We start from the raw sequence: 20,115 nt of genomic DNA on the forward strand, positions 1-20,115 counted from the left end.
AAAGCCCATTTTTTAATATACCACTATTGTGATGCTAGATGACTACAATCCACTGAAAAATGATACCCCGACAATTCCAACTGGCAGTCACCAAAAAGGCAATGGAAAACACACACACACAGTGGGTGTAAGGAGTCAATAGCTTATTACCAAAGATGACTCAATACAAGAAATGGCACAATATACATCATCCGAGAGATGTATGATTAGAAAAGGTGAGCCAGAAAGAGTGAAAAAGCATGGATTAGTGGACAGCCCATATACTGCATGAGCACCTGCGTCCTAGAAGCACATTCAGCAGATACCCCCGACTAAGAGAAGCACAGGATGAGGCTGTGGGTGGGTTACAGTCTGTCCAGTGAGAGTGAGCAGCCAGGCCCATACCATCGCTGGACCTTTTAAGGGCAGAAGAGTTCAGCAGCCCTCAATTTTCCTAATTTTACATCTCAATTGTAACATTCAATGTTTAATGGCCACTCCAAACAACAAAATAAATTAAAATACAATACAACATAGATAACATTAATTTGTGGTTTTCTAAATCATTACGTGGGATGAAGGGATCTGTTTCTATTTGAGTTTGAACCACTGATCAAATGGACTGACTATACTGGTCAAAAATCTGTTAAATTCCTTCAAGATATAATTAGACAAACCAGGGACAGACATGTCCAGAGTCAGACTTTACATATTTTAACTTTAATTATCTATCTTTCTTGAAAAATAGCAGTCACAAATCTTGCCTCTACGTCGTAATAAGTGACTGAACAACTCCAGAGCCAATAGTCACATGCCTGTAAATGTTCAGCAGTTCTCTTTCCAAATGTTTAAACTTTTTTTGAAATTTAATCACTCATCAATTTGGCTAAAGATTTGAGGGAAAGCCACACTGCACTCAGCAAATCTGCCCTACAATTTATTTCTATCAAAACCAAAGTTGTAATGAAAGGCTACCTACACTGAGGGTTCACATACACATACGCCATACAGGTAGCCCTGGGTCCCAGCCTTCTCCTGGGTCTGGGGTCTATCACAGCACAGCCTTGCCCAGAGCTACCAACTGCAGTGGCTGCATGAGGCTGGACTACATAAGCTACTTAGGAACACTTCATGAATGTACCAGAGGTTAAGGCAGGCAGAGGCCCATCTACGTACAAAGATACCGATTATAAACAAGCCAGACCCAGATACAAACCCAGGTACAATTCCTTTGGTGCCCGCTGGCTGTACCTCAGAAAGAAGTCAATTCTCACTCACCAGCCTGCATCAATTACTCAAATGACTTTCTCCTCCCATAAATATTAAGTAAAATGTTTCAACCAACTTCAACATAATCTGCATGATACATTTAGATTTTATAACAGTAATATTAAAAATAAAAACATAGTTTCATATTTTATCTAACTTCCCTTTCTCTGCTTTTTCAGATTTAGGTTCCAATTTTTTAAATAAGGCTAATTTCAGATATAAAAAGGAGACAGTAAAGAGACTATGGAAAACTAAACCTACTGTAAGTTCATGTACAATCCCAGCCATGGAATTTGCTACAACAAATACAGTTTTGTACTCTTGGGTAGTTTTAATTAGGAAAACTGATTTGTCACTACTGAACAGTGAGTTCACAATGTTGTCCCATTATTCTAGCCAGCTGGGAGGGAACATTTATAAAGCCTGCACAAAAAGAGCAGAAACAATGGCAAAGCCCTTGGTGGGGACTCAGAAGTTAGGTTTCACTGAAATCTCCAAAGGCTTCTGTCCCAAACCAAACAAAGATGCCAATCATAATCACTGTGCTTCCAGAAGGGTATTATCAAAGGAGAGAAATAATAGAAAAGGATATAAAATGGGATACATTCCGTTTGCAAGTCAATCTAAATTGTTCTTGCCCAGTTCCTTGGGAAAGTATGGGAAAAGGACCAATTAGGTAAATGGACTGGTCCAAATAAAAGCCACACTTTCCCTAAATCTAACTTGTATAAAATATGACTGCGACTGACCGATGTGATCTTATGATACTGAAAATGACAGGTGATACTCAGAATACCCATCCTGCTGCCAGATCAAGACAAGAGTGACAAACTTAAAATGGAAAGGAAAGTAGTGATTTTAAAATAGAACTTTATCTGAATGGGGAAAAAAATGTAAAAACCACTTGCACGGTAGTTTTGCATTTTTCAAAGTATACTCATCTATCACCTATCAAAAAAGTTTCATTTAAGAGGCAGAGAAGTTGGACCCACACAGCCTAACAAACAAGTGCCGAGCAGAGTGAAGACAGGAAACTGGAGTCCTCGGATCAGAATCTTTTCATCCTCTTAATGAGAAGAGGTGTCTTTCCATCAGTCTCTGGTCATGTCTGTAGTGGAAGTGGGAGGTGGGGGAGAGAGAACCCTGGCTTCAGAAGCGGCGTGTTTGGGTGGGAAGGCCAGCTCTGTTACTTACAGGATACATGACCTTAGACGAACTGCTTCTCCAATCTCAGCCAGTTTCCTCCTCTGTAAGAAGAAGGGCTGGAGCTGGAGCTGATTTCTTAAGGTCTCTTCAGCTTTCACTAAAAACTCACACTTCTATTAGTAACCCTTTTAAGATTTGCTCAATTTTTTCCTCACAGCCCTGTGAGGCAGGTAGAACATGTATCATCCAAATTTTACAGATGAAGAAACTGAGGCTTAGACATTAGGTGACTTGCCAATGGTCAAACTAAGCCTCTAGGAAAGAATTCACATCCTGATGTCCAGACTCTCACTGCAGCATTCTGCTCCCTAAGTCACAGTATCTCTCCATCTGAGTGTGATACACAGACAGGCCACCCAAAGCTCTGTACTACTTTTCTCACAATTATCAAACAGTAGCTTTCCCATACCAGGTCTGTTTCAGATGCTCACTGAGGCCAGGGCCTCCCAGCATAGCCACAGTGATTGGCCCCAAGAGGATCCTCAAGTCAGTAGATGCTAGGTTCCCTCCAACCATTCTGGTCTAAGTGTTCAAGTGGAGGACATCTCAATGTGATCCATACTCAGACTCAGGAGGCTCCTCAGTTCAGAACTGCAGGCCCAGAATGGCCGAGGAACAGACTCTAAGCTTAGGAGCGTCTTTCTGCCACAGCTAACCGTCTGCCCACTGGCAAATCCACAAGCATGTGCGGAGTAGGACGTCTATGTTTCTGTCTGTCTTTCTTTCTCACACACATATGCCTGCACACCCAAGAATTCCAACGGGCCTTGGGAAGGGAATTAGAGTATAGTGGACCTGCAGCTGGAATTTTGCAACTGAAGCAATGCATACGCAATCCAAAGAACCAAAGCAACTCCCAGGTCAATAATTCTACCAACTTAAGGAAATTAAAGAAAATCTAACTCCAGCAGTATTAGAAACATCCACGATAACGAGAAGCAGGTACAGATAAAAGTCAATAAATATATCAACCACAAGTGTCCAACTGTAAAGTCTTCAACCTTCTATCTTAATAATCTTAAGTTGAAATACGTTTCTTGGTCCTAAGGACACAGTTTTAGAAATCACAAGAATGACACCCTCACTACATCTTGAAAACGATTATTTATTAATTTGTTCCACACTTTGAGTTAACTTTATTTCCAACAATAAATATCTTATCTTCACAACAAGTCATATAAAAGATCTGACCAGGATGTAAAGCTGGAATATGGTCTAGGCAGCAGGAACAGAAGCATCAAAGCCACTTAACTCAGTAGGCCCATTATGTACTGCATCATCCTGATGGGGAAGCCTGTTCACACATCCAAATGAAAGCTCTTGTGCTTTATTTTATGTCCATTTCCTCTTGTCCAATTTCCCAAAGACATGGAAAACACCACCAGCACTCCCACATTCCCTTCATTAAAACCCTTCTCATACCTGATAAGAGCAATAAAAACCACCATTTCACTTTCTCAAGACTATTAAACAACCCCAAATCCCTGACATATTTTCCCTCCATATGGGACTTTACACTTTTTTTCAAATTAGATAAAAGAATCCAATAATTCTTAAAATTGGGAAAAGTGCTTCCCAGGCCTTGCTCATTTAAATCCATTCCAATCATACTGCTACTTACCTTCCCATTCAATGTCACAAAGATGCTGGCATTGTCTCTAACCCTTAGGTCTTTTTCTTCCATAATTCTAGGCCTAAATCAAACTATCCCATGGTTTAATTGTTGGGTTTTGTTCCCTATCGTATGTGTTTCTTCCTAATTTTATCCAGCATTTGTTGGACAGTTCCTCCAAATTGATTTAGTCTTGTTTTCCAAAATACTAAGAAGCCCGCCTAATAATATTAATGACACGTTCTGGCTTCCAAATCATCAATAAAGACACTGAAAACAGCGGTGTCTGCAAATTGTCACCATGGGACCACCTGATGTGTCCCCTCGAGCTGACAGTGAACCACTGGTGGCTTTTGGATGCCGCTGTTAAGCAAGTTACTTAACCACTTAAGAGTGGGGCAAAATCAGATGTGTGGCTGAAAGACAGTCATGACAACAAATGGTCTGCCATGATGTGCTCTCACAAACCCACCTCTGCAACCTAGTGTTTTAGTTTTCTAGGTGATGAAACACTGATTGATGATTTTTTAAATGATTTCCAAAGTACTCTCATTAAACTGTAAGAGCTGTCATTTCTATATAAGAATATCCAGAAGAGTCTAAGTCAGGAACCAGGCAGAACTGGCAATTAAGGAAAGACCAATCTGTAAACATTCCAAATAACCCAAATGCTTAATTATAAATAGATTATAATCATCTCCCATAGGCTCTCAATGATGTGAATCTTTAGCCCTGTTTTCTTTAATGAAACCAGCTTAACCTTACTGAAATTATTCTGTTTAAAGCTGATTTGAGAATAGGAAGAAGAATTAAAAAAAAAACATTTACTGCTTCACACTAAAGGTGAAGAGACCCTGGGGAATGCTAGGTCTATAGTTTCCTAAATCTTCTGTTACGAGGAATTTATGAAATTTCATAGCATCCAAAAACCTGGCCATGTGTCTTAAAAGACCTCAGCTAATTAATTATGTTGTTCTCTTGAAAGAGCATGGTAATTTATGAACCAATGAACAAGATCCCACTAAGCAGCCAGACATCTTAATATTGGAAGATGACACTACAAACCTCCTGTTAAGGTCTGCTTTTAAATGTCTCGAATAAAAGGCTTTGTATCACTCAAGGAACTTAGAGTTGGTGGTGCATACATGTATGTGAATGTGTATATCTTGACAGACACATGTGAATAGACAATGAAGGGGACCCAAAACGGAATGGGAGAAGAGTGGGCTAGACTGTCTTTGGGAAATTGTATAATATTTACATTGACCCCAAGTTTCTCCCTGAAAAAAAGAAGAAAAGGCCTATTTTCTAAGACAAATATTCTTCTAATGATGATTTATGTCTAGGAGCAAATGTAACACCATCATTTCTAAAGATTTACAGTTGCAAGTAAACCAACAGGAGATCACCTCTTATACGGGGGGCATTAAACAGGCTGCAACATAGTACATACAAAGAATCACTCAGGAGAAGTGTAAAGGCCCTAATCTAAGACACTGAGAACTAAAAAAGGGGGGAGTCATGGAGCAAGAAGGAAAGCCAAGCATAATTGATGGCTGGCCCACCAGGAAATGCTTCCAGTGTGTCAGGTGGAGCCCTGTGGAAGCCTTGTGCAAAAATGTACATGATGACTGCCACAGCATCTGAGACAGTGTGGTCTGGCTGGGATCTGCACCACCACAGCATCCACCCAGTGGGATTCAGAAAGCTTTTGAAGATCTGGCACATCAAGAAGTATTCATGCTTTCATATTCCCACTCACGACAGATAAAAATATCCAGAAGCCTGGGTCACTCATGCTGTAAAATGTGATGAACCATTTATCAGTAAGAATACTCTGATAGAGCACTAGCCCTGGAGTCAGGAGGACCTGAGTTCAAACCTCACGTCAGACACACAACATTTACTAGCTGTGTGACCCTGGGCAAGTCACTTAACCCCACTGCCCAGCGCAAAAAAAAAAAAAAAAAAAAAAAAGAATACTCTAAGACCCCTCTGAGGGAAAAAAGGGGAAGGGGCAGCAGAGAGCTCGTTATTTTGGAGAAATTGTTCACTAATGAATGTTTCACATCTACAAAGCAATCCTAAATGGAAAAGCTGTCATAGCTACAAAAAGTTGCACTGGGTATTATGTTAAATTTGTCAACGGGTTATTACGTGGGTGTTCTTCCTTACTTTTTGCAATTGTTAACCTCACCTTGCAGAGATGACTACTCTAAGGAAAATTTAACGTAAGGATTAAATCATTTCATTCTGACCAGAAATCAACATTTCCAATAAATACCAAAGTTTTTCAACTGTCAACCCGTCTTAGTCCGCTTCTCAATCATGGTACCCACAACAAAACAGAATCCTCATATTCACTGACACAGAGTTAGCAGAGTAAACTCATTTCAATCACTTATAATTTTGCCATTTACCTCCAAAAACTTGAGACCTTTTTTTCAAGATTAACCCAGAGTTCTACAAGGTACTTCTAAGAGGTCTAGTCTGCTTCAGACTTGTGATTTCATGGGCTTCGGCAACTCTCAGTTTGCAAACTCCACCAGCCAACGCACATGAGCAAACTGTATCTTCTAGTCTTAAAGCTGCCTGGGGCACTGTGAGGCGAGCATGCATCAGAAGCAGGCCTTCGGATTACCCTATGCCATGCTGCCTCAATAACAGCTGATTAGACAAAGTGTCATCATAAAGAGGTGTGTGTTTGAGCTAGAACCTCCATCTCATGCTCCAAACTCACAACAGGAGGATTTTAATCTTAATAAACCCAAAAAGCCACCAACATACAAGTGCTATAACTTCCAAAGCGTGAAAACCATGGCTTGAAGGAAGACACACTAAACACACACGTGTACAAATACATTCGTAAGTGCTTTGAGTTTAATACATATTTTTTCTAATCAAAAAAGAGCTGTGTCAGTCCATGGTTATCATCACTCCATACTAGCCCCACAGGATTTCTGAACAGATCGAAGCTTACATCTCTATCAACAACTTGGCCAGAAATAGACCATCACAGCAGAGGGATTATCTTAGATTGAACACACAGCAGAGCAGTCAGGGCTATATTAAGAGTGGGAGGGGTGTGAGTAATTTTTGGAAATGCAATAACCCTTCTCATTTTTCTGCTTTCTAACCACTACTTTCAGTGGTTACCAGGAAGAACAATAATTGTACGATTTCTACTTTATTTGTTACTCTGTAAAGGCCCTAATCCGTTAGCCAGACTATCACAAAATGTGGTAATTCATCAATTTTATTATTTCCTACCATCACCAATTACAGTCTTTCCAGTCCTTCCAGCATTTCTTGAGTTTTAGCATATCTAAAATACATCCTCCTTCCTAATCTGTATACCTAAGGGATGACAAATGAATTTCTATAGATAGACACTTAGACATATATACTCACCTTAAAATCTGTATTGTTGATGTATTCAAACACCAAAGCTGGAGTCTTTGACTGTAAGAGATAAAAGTGATTTTTAAGAAAAAAAAAAATACAGTTTGCTTTTGCTGTATACTCCCAAGTTCCCACTTAGATTCAAAACCACAATGCTTTGGAATCTCAATGAAGAGTTCATGCCATCAGCCTTGGTTTAACAATTCTGATCAGAATCTGGGCTGAGTTGGGCCAGAATGTGCTCGAGGCAAAGACATACAAAAATGAGTGCCTAATGAAACCTGCCTAGTGTTCCTGATTATCAATAGGCTTGGCCCATTAAATCAGAAATTGCACTTCTCAGCATTACCACTTGGTGACCAGAAATGATATTCTAAATGTTATATCTTGCCCTGTTCAGAGTAAATCAAAAAAGTTGACAGAATGATTCTGGATTTTGTCTAGAAAGTGTTCAGTGAGCTAAAGCAGAAAATTGGACCCTTGGCTGAGAGAGACTAGACTCTGGACACTGCTGGACTTCATATGGCCCAGGTGATGAAAAGCTGTTTATAATTAATACTGTCAATGCTGTACTATATCTAAAGAAGTCTTGAGAATCTTTGCATAAAATGTACAACCACCCCAAATCCACTGTCTAAATCCTGATGTTCATATACCAGGTTTGTTCAAAGTAAAATCAAGGAATGACCAACTTGGGTCAAGTTAATTCTCAAATAGAAGGAAAAAAGCAGGTTATAGTTTAGAGGAGAGAACAGAGAAGAGAGCAGTCATGAAAAGCTTTACGGCTCGTGTTTGACCTGATAGAAGTGGGCAGTAGTCATCTAGGATCTAAGCCCCTAGAAGTCCAGAACAGGCCCTGTCCAGATTACCCCTTAGCCAGCCCAATGAACAGTGGTGGCAGGAACTAACACAATGATTCACCACCAGCACCATCCAGGTAGACTGAAGAGCCCACTTCCTCCTCTTCTACCCCCACCATAGGTCTGTCTCAGCCAGAGGCTGGCAGCTGGCTATTGCTTCCTTAGCTATCCCAACTGCAATGATCAGGAGCTGCCGGGGACAAAGCAAGCATGCTCGCTGGGCACTCATGGAGATGGGAATATCCTGAGGGTGCTGTTTACCTCTCAGGACCAGCTAATGGCCCCTATCAAGGATGAATGGGACACAAGTATATTCTCTAGCATTCTGCATATAGTTAAGAGTCACTAAAGTGTGTCCACAGAAGAAAACAATTTCATTTGAATCCACACTGTTTGACATGGAGGTACTTTTAAATGTGACAATCATGCAGCGAGCATTGATTTCTAGGCATTAACAGTGACCATTCTCTCAGGGAGACAGCTGGAATTCAATGCTGCATCACAAAATTTTCAACTGTACATGCTGTCATTTTAATTCTCTAAGCTCCAAGAAGGCAGGTATCATGTTTTATTCATTCTCTGTATCTTCCTAACATCCAAGCACAGTGCTCTATACACAAGAAGAAAAATTCACAAATGTTTGCTGGATTGAATTAGGCTTATCTTAGCAATTGTCTCAGGCCTTTAAGAAAAAATGAACAGACTCCTTAATTTGTTTAGTACACACCACAGATGAAGACTAGTAAATTTCTTCAAAGGAAATTAGGTTATTATGGAAAAGGAGAGAGTAATTAGGCATGTCTGGAGAAAAACAGAAAAGCAAGAGAGAGGAAGAAATGAGATGGAAAAAAAGTGAGGGGCTTCTTCAACCTGAATTAGTCAGTCAAAATAACTCAAACTCAGTTATCCTACTAAAGAAACTAATTCAGCAACATCAAATCTGAAATAGGTAAAAAAAAAAAATCCTTGGGAAATTTCAGCAAGTATCTCAATTTCACCTGTAGAATATGTAAACCCTGAAATACTTGCAATATTGTTATAGGATTAAACCTTTAGGATGAAGAACAGGGTTCTTATTTTCATTTAGAGGTATTTTTCAAACAACTATGCTCTATGGAATCCAAGAGTTCCAAGAAAAATTAGTGGTAGGTGGTATTTTGAACTGCCAAACTCTTTTTGGATTAAAAAAAAGTCATTCCACAAAAGATAAGTATGATCGGCACCCTCAATAAAGGGCATTTCTTACTACTGTAATGTTCTCTTTGGTTTTTAAAATAACCACAAAAATGGCAGGCTGGTGAGGCACTGCTGAGGCAGGGGGAAAAACCTAGATTACAAGTACAGCTTAAAAACATTTCACTAACCTAGTGTGGGACCCCAAAGCCCCTCAGGCACTTACCACCGGGTCTTTCACAGTGTCAATGAGCTTAATGATATTTGTTCCACCTCGAAGATTTTCCAGAATCTTAACCTCTCGTTTTATCTTCTTTTTCTTCACTGGCTTAAATACATAAGAGCAATCAGAAGTGAGACTCCTTTTGAAGTTAACTCTGGTTTACTTGTATCCTACACAACTAGGCTGTTTGACAAAATGTTTCTCTAAACCTAAAGAAGGCAGGAGATCAAACATCTGAGCCCATTAGAGTGAGTTTAGGTTCCAGGCCCTTGCAGCCTTGTGGAGCTCAGATGCCAGAGACCCTTAAACTCATCCCATTCAGATAAGTCTGCAGATTGATCTCCAGATCTTGCTTGTTTGCCAGACAGACAAATGCCAAATGGAAAATCTTAACAATCTCTAACATCTTAACATCTCTGAACTAGCAGTTGTACATCTTATAGTCCACAGACTCCCCCAAAACTGAAACAAGGTAGTAAAACACCTGTTCTTGCACTGGTTTATACATGAGTATTTCACCTTCCAGCAAGTAAGTGGAGGCCAGTCCATTGCAATCCAATTTCAAACTTGGGTTAGTCTCAGCTGCTGGCTCCCATGGACTTCAGATCTAGGATCTGAAGTCGGCAACAGACCCGGTAAGCTCTTACACTGGATCCCATTTCTAAAGAAACAGATGTTGGATCAGCAAAAAAGAGATCAGCTTTTGCTCTGACACTGACTGAAAAACCTCTGCACATTTAGGATTCAGCAGGAGGCTGCCAGCTGAGTAGTGCACTGACTCAAACGATGAGTTTCAGAGGAAAAGCATTATCCCTACTACACGGCCCCGTTTTTGGTGAGTGACAGACAAGGCCTCCAGAACAACACATTAAACATGACTACAGAGTGCAAAGCACATGACAAGCAGGGGCACAGTCTCTACATATGGCAGAAGAGAATTTTCCAAAGATATGTGTCTGTGGGAACAACAAGCTAAGAATGAGACATCAACAGTCATCCACACATCTGCACAGGCAAACAGAAAGTGATGCCAACTGGCTGGCCACAGTGCTACCAAATGTGCCTAAAGTATTCTGTTCAGGTGAACTTGGTATATATACATACATACATACATGCCAAAGGGACAGTCACCAATTACACGCTTCTCCCGATGGTGTCCATGATCTAGTTCACAGAGTTAGACCTGGAAAGGACCTCAAGGACCATGCAGTCCAAGCCCACCCTATCCCTTTTACAGATCAGGAAACCTAGGCCCAGGGAAGGTAGACGACTTGCCTGTGGTCACACCAGGGATTAAGGATCAGAAGCAGAGCTTGAACCTGGGTCCTCTGACCCCAGAGCCAGTGCTCTTTCCACTGTAGTCAGCTGCCTTAGCTATAGTTTACCAGTTATAGTTTACCATAGTGCTATACTTTAGCTTCAGTTTACTAAATTGACCAAAAAAAAAAAAAAAAAAAATCCACAATAGCCCCCTCCCCCACTCACTCCAGCAGTCTTAGGAACACCTGACCCCAGGAATCAGGGTTTCAATGAAAATGAGCTCCTCCCTACAAAGGCTGAGGCCCAATGACCTAGAGAAAGGGGCCTTCCGCCTATCAATTATTCAGCACATGCTAACACAACAAGCAATGCTTTTCAAAGAAAAGCAACTCGTGGAGTGGTCATCTGGCAGAAGAAAACTGCAAGGAACTTCCTAGAAATAACAGCAAAGAAAAAAAGGATCTTTGCACCAACCTTGCCAATCTGTAATATTGATACAGAAATACTAGGCCAGCTGTAGGGAATGGTCCACTGAATGAGATGCTTTAGCAAGGCTATCCCATACAAATAAAGAGCATCTGTAATGCAAACCAGATATTCTGAGGTAGTCTTTGTAAAGCCCCTTCCAAACTCTCAAGTGCTCCATAAATCCTAGCTATTCTTTCCTTGGTTAACAACAGCGAGGGCAGACACAGTGCTCCTGGATGGCCCATTTCTGCCCATGATGTGAGTAAAACCTATCCACTTGCTTAGGATATCAACTTTCAAATACCATTCTGGCAGCTGAGGATGGCAGCCCATACCTGGAAGGACTGGTGTGCAAGGACAGGGCTGCATTTCCTTGGCTTTGCCCCTTCCCTAGAGGACCACAAAGTGTCCTGCAGCCCAAACCAAAAGTCCTTTGGCTCAAAGGCAAATACCATGAAAGTGCAGGCATCTAATTTTTGGCCTGAATTAACCTGCGACTCCATCTAATCTTTGCTCAGCCCTTTAAACTTGGGAGATGTTCCAGTAGCCAAACCACAAATGAGCTCCTTGGGAATGGTAACTTTAATTTTCCAAATGGAATTGGAGAGCATGACCATAGAAGAAAGTTAATGATTTTGCATTTCATTATTTTACAGAAGGTCTTATAATGGAGCAGAGGGAGCTATAAAATTACTTTCTTTCAACTCCATACCAATGAAGGACCCTGATCTGATAAAATGAATTATTTTGTTCTTTTTTTTTTACAGATAGGAGAATTTTTAACTTCCTGCCAAGAATCAACAAACCAACATATGCACAACAGCCATTCAAAGTTGAGACAAAGCTACAAATGCTTCCATGATAATCTCCTAATTCAAGCCCTTATTTCTGGAAAAATATTCCAATTTTAAGTTTTGTTACTCCATGTTGGACCTCAGCTCACAGAATCCCTGTTTAGAAAATCTGAACCAAAGCAGTTTGGCTATGTTAACATAACACTGTATTTTTTTTACTTAAATTTTAGTGGACAAAACGAGGAACAGGTATCTCAAAAGTATCTAAATTTGAGAACTTGAAACACTAAATCTAGCTACATCAGAGGACAACAGAGAACAAAGTATGTTTTAAGCACAATATGTTTAAAGAAAATACTTAATACACACTTTAAACTTTGTGCAAAGTCAGAGAATGAGAATAAGTTTCCTTTTCCCATCACCTGCCTGCCCCAGAGCATTACAAAATAAACATCAAATCCGACCACTTCGGGTAGAACCCAATGCTAGGTAGCCCAGGGAGAATAATATCACTCCTGCAGCTCTTGCCTTCCCCAATGTGAGAGTGAACTTTTTAAGTGAAAACTGAGACCTACAGCAACAAAATGCAAACTTAAAGACAAGCTATTAAGAAATGCAAAAGTTGAAATTCTTCAAGCAATCCTAAGTAATTAACACTGTTGGACAGATTTAAATTCATCTGATATGTTAACATAGTTAAAACCTCCGACCTTACTTTCGAATCACTGCTGTTTCCAGGATAAAAGACCCCATCTGTAGGCTGGCATGTAAAGCGCCCCGCACCCCAAGCCTCGACTCCAGTCTGCTCTCTGTACACACCCACCCTCACTGGAGCCAAACCTGGTCTTCGAGGAGCCCTTGCTAGATAGGACGAGCCATCTCCAGCCTGTCTCCTGGGTCTGGAGAGTACTCTGTCCTCGACTACATCTTTGATTCCCTCGCTTTCTTCAAGGTAAGCTTTGAGGGTCCCTCCAACAGGTAGTTTTGGGAATTTGCCCCAGTTGTTACTGCTCTCCTTCACTGGCTCTTCTGAAATTACTTTGTATTACTTGCTATATACTTTGTATTTATTTATCTGGCATACATGTTGCACCTCCCTGGCAAAATACAAGCTACTTGAGGGCAGGAACTGTTTTATTTTTGCCCTTATAATGCTAACACTAATGGTTCAGTGTACGCGATCTAAGCCCAAAGGACCTACTATGTGTAAGGTACTAAGAACACAAAGACAAAATAAAAAAGTCCATGCCACGAGCTCTGTATGGAGTTTGGTGCCTGAGACTGCATGACCAGAGCTGACTGGTCCCATCAGAGCTGTACCCAAGTCCCTTCTGCCCATCCTAAGGGCACACCCGTGAAGCAGAAGGGGCTGACTTAGGACTGGACTCCAGCAACCAGGATACTTCAAACTAGTTGAGTTACTTTTGCTCCACTACTAACAAGCCACTGATTACATCACCAAGGCATTCATTTCATCACCGGCAATTGTGGAAAACAATGGCTACTAGGATGCAGCCTAATTTCAATTAATTGTACATTTGCTAATTGCACAACCTAACTAGTTACAGGAGGTCAGGACATTTCTGGAATTACCAAAAACAACTTTACTTTTCACATAGTAAAATAAAAGTTATTTTTGGAATTTGTACTAAAAAAACAAAGAGGATCGTGACAACTTTACAACCTGGAGAAGAGACCTCCAGGTTCTCAAGGTGCCCCTGGCGCCCCTGGGCACAGCTCCCTCACCTCGAAGACCAGTGGCTTGGACCAGGTGCGCTCCAAAGCCCTTCCTCAGCCCTGGGTGCCCACAATTCTGAAACTTCAGGTCTAACAGAGTCATAAGAACTCCTCTAATCCCCAAAGTAATTAACCAGGGAGAATCAATTACTTGAAGAACCTAAATACATACCATATTTCATATACATGGTTCCATATTCTGCCAAGTATCTATAAAATTTTGTTTAAAAATACCCAGGGCAGCATCATTCCGAAATCTGACAATACTATCAGGGAGATAATCAGGAAGACTGCAATATGCAGTCTTAAAGGGTTGCCTGCAGAAAACAAGACTCCACAACAGATTCAAACAGATATGGTCTGAATATCCTGCTACTGGAGAGGAGGTGGGGTGGGAGGCAGCCTTTGATCTACACAACTAGTTGCCTGCGTGAATGTAAAGAGAGAGAACTTATCATGAGGGAAAATAAAAGAGGAAAAGGACCATGCAGGCCTCGGAAGAGGGAGGTGGCCCAGCTCTCAAGTCACTAACAGCCACTAACCTGTGCCCAGGGAGGGAGGGGGCGGGTTTCTTATCCTCTATGAGAGGACTCCCCCCCAGGATCCCCACCATTTCTGTAAAAAAATGTTCACGTGCTCAGAGAGCCAACAGAAATACTTGTCAGCTAGGCTGTTAACAAGAAGACAATTCACTGACAATCTTAAAACAACAATTTCCCAGCCACTGTATATGTAAGTATTTTTAAAAAATTCTCCTCCCAATGTTCAGTAAGGACAATGCCTTTGTCAATGGTCTGTGGGAATACCAATTCACACAGGTGGTGCTTGATACCTGTCAACTGAAAGCTAGGGCACACCTCTTCCGCCATTCCTTTATATACATCACCCCCACTTCTCACAAAATTCTGTATCAAAAAACAAGGTACCAAACCCTCCCGGGACCTTCTTATGCCTTGTGGGGTGCAGGAGCTTGTTGAGTTATTGGGTTTTTCTTTTTAATAATTCCCTAAGCTTTAGCCCACACGTCTCCACTGACTGATGGGGGGTGGGGGTGGGAGTGGGGTGGACTTTTCACTTCATCAGTTCAGCATCCTAACACCCATGGTTAGGATCTGCATATGGAGACAAAAGGTGAGAATTACAAATCCAAACCAAACTATACTTGTGATTTCACAAATGCAGAGAACTCCTGGTGTAGGAATTCCAACATGAGCACCTGTTCTTCAGCACCCAAACCGCAGTGTCCAATGGGCACAAGCCATCCTAAAAGCCCTGTCCAGAGTCCCAGAGGCAGGACGTGCCCAAGGAGAGGCTCCAGTCCAGGTGTTCTGGATGGAGGCTGCGTTGTGTGGAGCTAGACCCAGGGGTTTGTTCTGTGAAGTCTGGATTCAGTCAAAGGGCCGCACTTGAGGACCCAGAAGGCCACACACGGCCTCCAGGCTGCAGGGAGACTACGCAGAGGACCTCCAGAAGGAAATCCAGCAGGTTCTCTGAGGTGGCACTTACTTTACTTAATTATTTCATTTGATCTTATCTACTCTAGGAGGGAAAAGGCTATTATCATTATTTTACAGATAAAGAAACTGAGGATAAGAGGGGTCAAGTGGTTTCGCCCAAGGTAGGTCAGTCAATAAGCACTGATTAAGCACCTGCTGTGTACCACCACTCTCTGTGCTAAGTGCTGGGGCTTAAAAGAAAGATGGTCTCTGCCCTTAGGGAGCTCACAATCTAAAGGAGAAGACAACAAGCAAACATATGTGCACAGGGTCCCACAGCTAGTGTCAAAGGCAGAATTGGAACACAGGTCCTTCCTGACGCTGCTTCTTAAAATGAAACTGAGCAACTCTACCATTTACTCTGTGTGACCTTGGGTAAGTCCCTCCTCTCTAGGTCTCAGTTTCCTTATCTGTAAAATGAGGGGGTTAGATTCCATAGCCTCTGAGTTGCCCTCCAAATATCCATGGTCCTCTTCACTTTACAGAATACTGCAAAAGGCAGGCTCTTTTCTTAGGGAATTTACTTATCATTTTGTGCACTTCCCTTAAATTCACTCATTTCTAGCTGTAGCTAACTCACAGCAGGATTATTTGAAGAGGCAGCTTTTCTCAGGTCCCCCAATATTAAATGCAGTTAGTCATTTACAATAGACTTGACTCTTCTCTAATCAATTATCAGAAGACACACCCAAAAAGGGGGAATGTCAACTATACTTTATCTGGATATAGCAGGACATTTCATAAACAAAGATTCTAATATTTTTCAAGTCACTTACATTGACTTGAATCTAGCCCGTCAGACATACAACGAAAAGTCACTAACTTCACTGTAGTTTCTCAACCCATGTGGGTAAAGAGGCATAAAATGTCAGGATTTTTGTGTGATTTGTTGTGCTGATTAGTGTTCACAAGGGGAGGCAAGGTAATCCTGACCCCATGCTGTCGAAAATGTGTTTGTCAAGAGGTTCTCATCCAAAGGATACTTAGCTAATGCTCCCATCAACCACAGAACCAGCTCTTAATCTGACCCAATCCTCAATACCGTTTAGCGTTCTGATCCTAGGTCAGGAAGCCAGAGACACCACAGTTTGATAAACAAAGCACTAGCTGAAAACCGAGCAAACCTCAGTGTATCGCATCTCTTTCAGGTACACAAAGAGTGTCCTTTAGCAAGTTCTCCACCTGTAAAAATAGGGTGCAGAGCTTCCATCTCACTAAGCTATTCTGAGAACCAACAGCCAAGTGTTAGTTTTGTTGGGGGGGTAATAATTTGCCCAGTGAAGTCACTACTCAGAATTATTATAAGGTGTGACTACTAAACAAAACTGATTTTTGAAATAAACATTCCTCAATTTACAGGTAAGATACATCTACAAACAAGTATTAGATTCTTCAAAGTAGTCAACCTTATGATACTATGTACATATTCCAATCAAATTGCCATTTGCTCAAAACACTTTTGGAAACTAAAAAAGGCTTTTGGGACAAACTTCCTCAATAGTAAAGAAAAAACCAAAAGGCACATGGAGCCAATTCAAGTGAATGAGAGTGGGTGATCAAGTTTGGGAACAGCATTTTGGGTTAAAAAAAAAAAGTAGAAAAATAAGGTTGATTTTTTGGTCACGCTCACAGCTGGTTCCGGATGCAATCTCAAGAGGAAGAAGTTTCTAAAATGTTTTGTGCAGTAGGAACATCCTTAGAAAAAGAGTCTATAACTCGAAAGACGACTACTTTGAAGAGGTAAATACTTAAAAAAGATAGTGTGTTTGTTTAAAAATCCCTCACATTATAGTTATCCCTTGTGTTAACAAAGAGGAAAGCCAGCTTCCATCTATCACTGACCCTCCCTGGTTGTGCCATAGCACATATCCCTGCTCCTCCAGCAGAAGGATGGATCACTGTTGGGAAACTGTTCCCCTCTCAATATTGCCAGAGTAGAAACTCAGGAATACACACCAAACAAGGATCATCATTCACAGACAGTACCAACACTAAGACATGAAAAAATGTTTTAATCCTATTCTTATTCTGCAAATCTATTCAAAATGCTACTAGACCAAGAAGGCACAGCTACCAGCCGAGCTCATTTCACTTAATTCCCTTTATTTTTCATAATTACTTGAATAAATCAGAACTGAACTGCCATGAGCACCCATTAAATTCCAAGAGTTTCTCTGCTGTGCCCCTTATCAAACATTATTATCAAGAGCCAGCTCCATTATCAACTTGGGAAATTTCAGTCCAGTATTTTTGTTTGTTCTGGCTATGCTGTGTGATAATTACCCTACATGGGTTATGTAAGAGTTAACAAAAAGGTCCATGGCTATAAGAGTATGCCACTACATCCTCCATTAAAAATGCCATACCCAAATTGTTGTTTTAGCTCTATTCTTTTGTAGTGTTGATTTCTGCCAGGAAAACAGGTACCACAGAGGCAACATTTGATTCCAGAGGGCTCCTCCTGTTGTTAGTGTCAAGACTCATTCCAAATGAGTCCATGTTCTACTTTTCCTGACAAACTAAGAATAAACATCCCAACACACAAGATCATGACCTCACAGCACATCATCCCCACAGCCGAATGAACAGGTTATGGTTATGGTTCTGTGGCATTTTTTTCCCCACCTCTGACCTGCATCATTCAACCTTTGAATTCATCTCAATGCCAGATGAAATTTCCTCTTACAAACAAACAAGAACATCCATTAAACATAACTAATGCTCAAGTAAACCTTGCCCAAAGGCAGGCCCAGGAAATAAGGGAACTAGTTTCTGAGGGCAATCTACTGACTTGCCAACTGAGAAACAGGTAACAGAATTCCACCTGAGATGTATGCTAGGGGGACCCAGTATCTTTATATTAGTAACAGGTCCATTCCTAAAACACTATGCTTAGATTTTGTCAACATTACCCCTAGTTCGTCATTTTTTAGTGGTGAATAGAAAATGGGATGGGGAAGATTAATGGAAGAAGATTTTTAGTTGGATGGAAAGCAAAGATAAGCTCTTCTGCATACTCAAACATCACTTCTTACTCTGGAACATGGTAGTAAATGTTTTCCTTGTGAACTAGAAAACTACCATGAAATTTTAAATAAAATTATAAAACCTAGGTGGTGGTGTGGATAGAGCACTGGACCTGGAATTAGGAAGACTCAAGCTAGACTTCTGCCCCAGGCACTTGCTAGCCATGTGATCCTGCCTCTATGAGCCTGAATTTCCTCATCTGCAAAATGGGGAAACAGCTCATGCTATCATAAGGATGGCGAGGCTCAAATGAGATAAGACATGTAAATGGCTTTGCAAACCTCCAAAAGCTATAGAATTATTAGCTGTCATTACTCTTATTATAATAATCACAAGAGTACCATCAACAGAACACTGACTCACCTTGAGAATTTTTACAACCACTCTCTCATTGTTGGTGATGTTAATGGCCTCAAACACTTCACTATATTTTCCTCGACCAAGTTTCCGAACCAGTTGGTAATCGTCCTGATTACTGTGAAGAGCAAGAGACACATCTGAGTGACAGTGGTTTGGTGTTAACTGATTCAGTAATCTCTGTCACACACACTTCATCCAGATGGAGCCCCAGGAACTGCATTCAGCCATAATTCCTTCCCCTAAATGAGTGTCAAAGCCCCCCCTGGGTCTCTTAACTTTGCTCCAAACCTGACCCTAACTGACCTCCTACATTGCAGGAAAAGGGAGGAGGAAACCCTAATCTCTCCAAATGACCTGCTCCATTGGGTGGAGGGTTGGGATAGGTACCCCAACTCTATCTAATGACCCTCCCCACAATGGGAGGCAGGGGATGGAGTAGGAACCCAACTCTAATTGACCCTGTCTCCACTGGGAGGAGGGAATGGGGTAAGAATCCCAGCTCTAACCCTTGCTCCGTGGGAAGGGGGTAAAAACCCCGACTCCTACTCCGGGGATGGGGGTGGGGGGAGGACGGGGTAGGAGCCCCGTCTCTAATTAACCCTCACCTCACTGGGAACGGGGAATGGGGCAAGAATCCCGATTCTCATTAACCCTGACTCCATTGGGAGGGGGTAGGAGCCCCGACTCTAATTGACTCACTCCACGGGGGAACGGGATAGAAGCCCCGACTCTACTGCCCCTCGCCCCGCCGGGAGGGGGCAGGGGTGGGCCGGCTCGCACGAGGGAGCCCCCTGCAGCTCCCCCCGCACCCCCGTCCCTCCCTCCCCGGCGCCCCTCCGGGGGCTCTCCTCGGGGCCTCGGCCACCCCCCGCCCAGCCCAGCCTCGCCCCGCCGGGGCCCGGGCCGGCCGTGCGCTCGCTCCTCCCGCGGGGCTGGGGGCGGCCCGGAGCACATGGGCCCGGGGCGGCGGCGGCGGCGGCGGCGGCTTCTTTACCCCCAGCTCGGGACGTGCGCCTCGTAGTCCCAGTACTCGCGGCTCCTCAGGCTGTTCACCTCGGCGTAGACTCGGGCCCTGCTCCCGGCGGCCGGGCCGGGCATGGCGGGCGGCGCCGGGCGGCAGCGGGGGGCGCTGGCCGGCGGCGACGAGGGCAGGGGCGGCAGGAGCAGCAGGCGGCGGCCCCGGGGCGCTGAGCGCAGGAGCCCCAGCAGCGACGAGGCGGCGGCGCAGGCGAGAGCGGCGAAGACGGGC

At 42.4% G+C, this 20,115-nt stretch overlaps 1 protein-coding gene across 2 annotated transcripts in view; it reads right to left on the bottom strand.

Annotated features, from left to right (window-relative positions):
• The window catches only part of CSNK2A2 (casein kinase 2 alpha 2), a 39,897-nt gene extending 19,930 nt beyond the window's left edge, over positions 1-19,967 (bottom strand). The window contains exons 1-4 of one of the 2 annotated variants that reach the window (XM_027857870.1): positions 19,861-19,967; positions 18,870-18,981; positions 9,728-9,829; positions 7,478-7,528 (exon numbers count right to left, since the gene is read on the bottom strand). In XM_027857870.1, coding sequence (XP_027713671.1) covers positions 7,478-7,528; positions 9,728-9,829; positions 18,870-18,981; positions 19,861-19,964 — 369 coding nt within the window. In that variant the 5' untranslated portion in view covers positions 19,965-19,967. The remainder of the gene's footprint in view (positions 1-7,477; positions 7,529-9,727; positions 9,830-18,869; positions 18,982-19,860) is intronic. The other variant, XM_027857871.1, reaches the window with a different exon arrangement.
• Positions 19,968-20,115: the final 148 nt, after the last annotated feature.

Source organism: Vombatus ursinus, unplaced genomic scaffold (assembly GCF_900497805.2).
Source record: "Vombatus ursinus unplaced genomic scaffold, bare-nosed wombat genome assembly UNPS02012515.1, whole genome shotgun sequence".
NCBI classification, from domain to species: Eukaryota; Metazoa; Chordata; class Mammalia; order Diprotodontia; family Vombatidae; genus Vombatus; species Vombatus ursinus.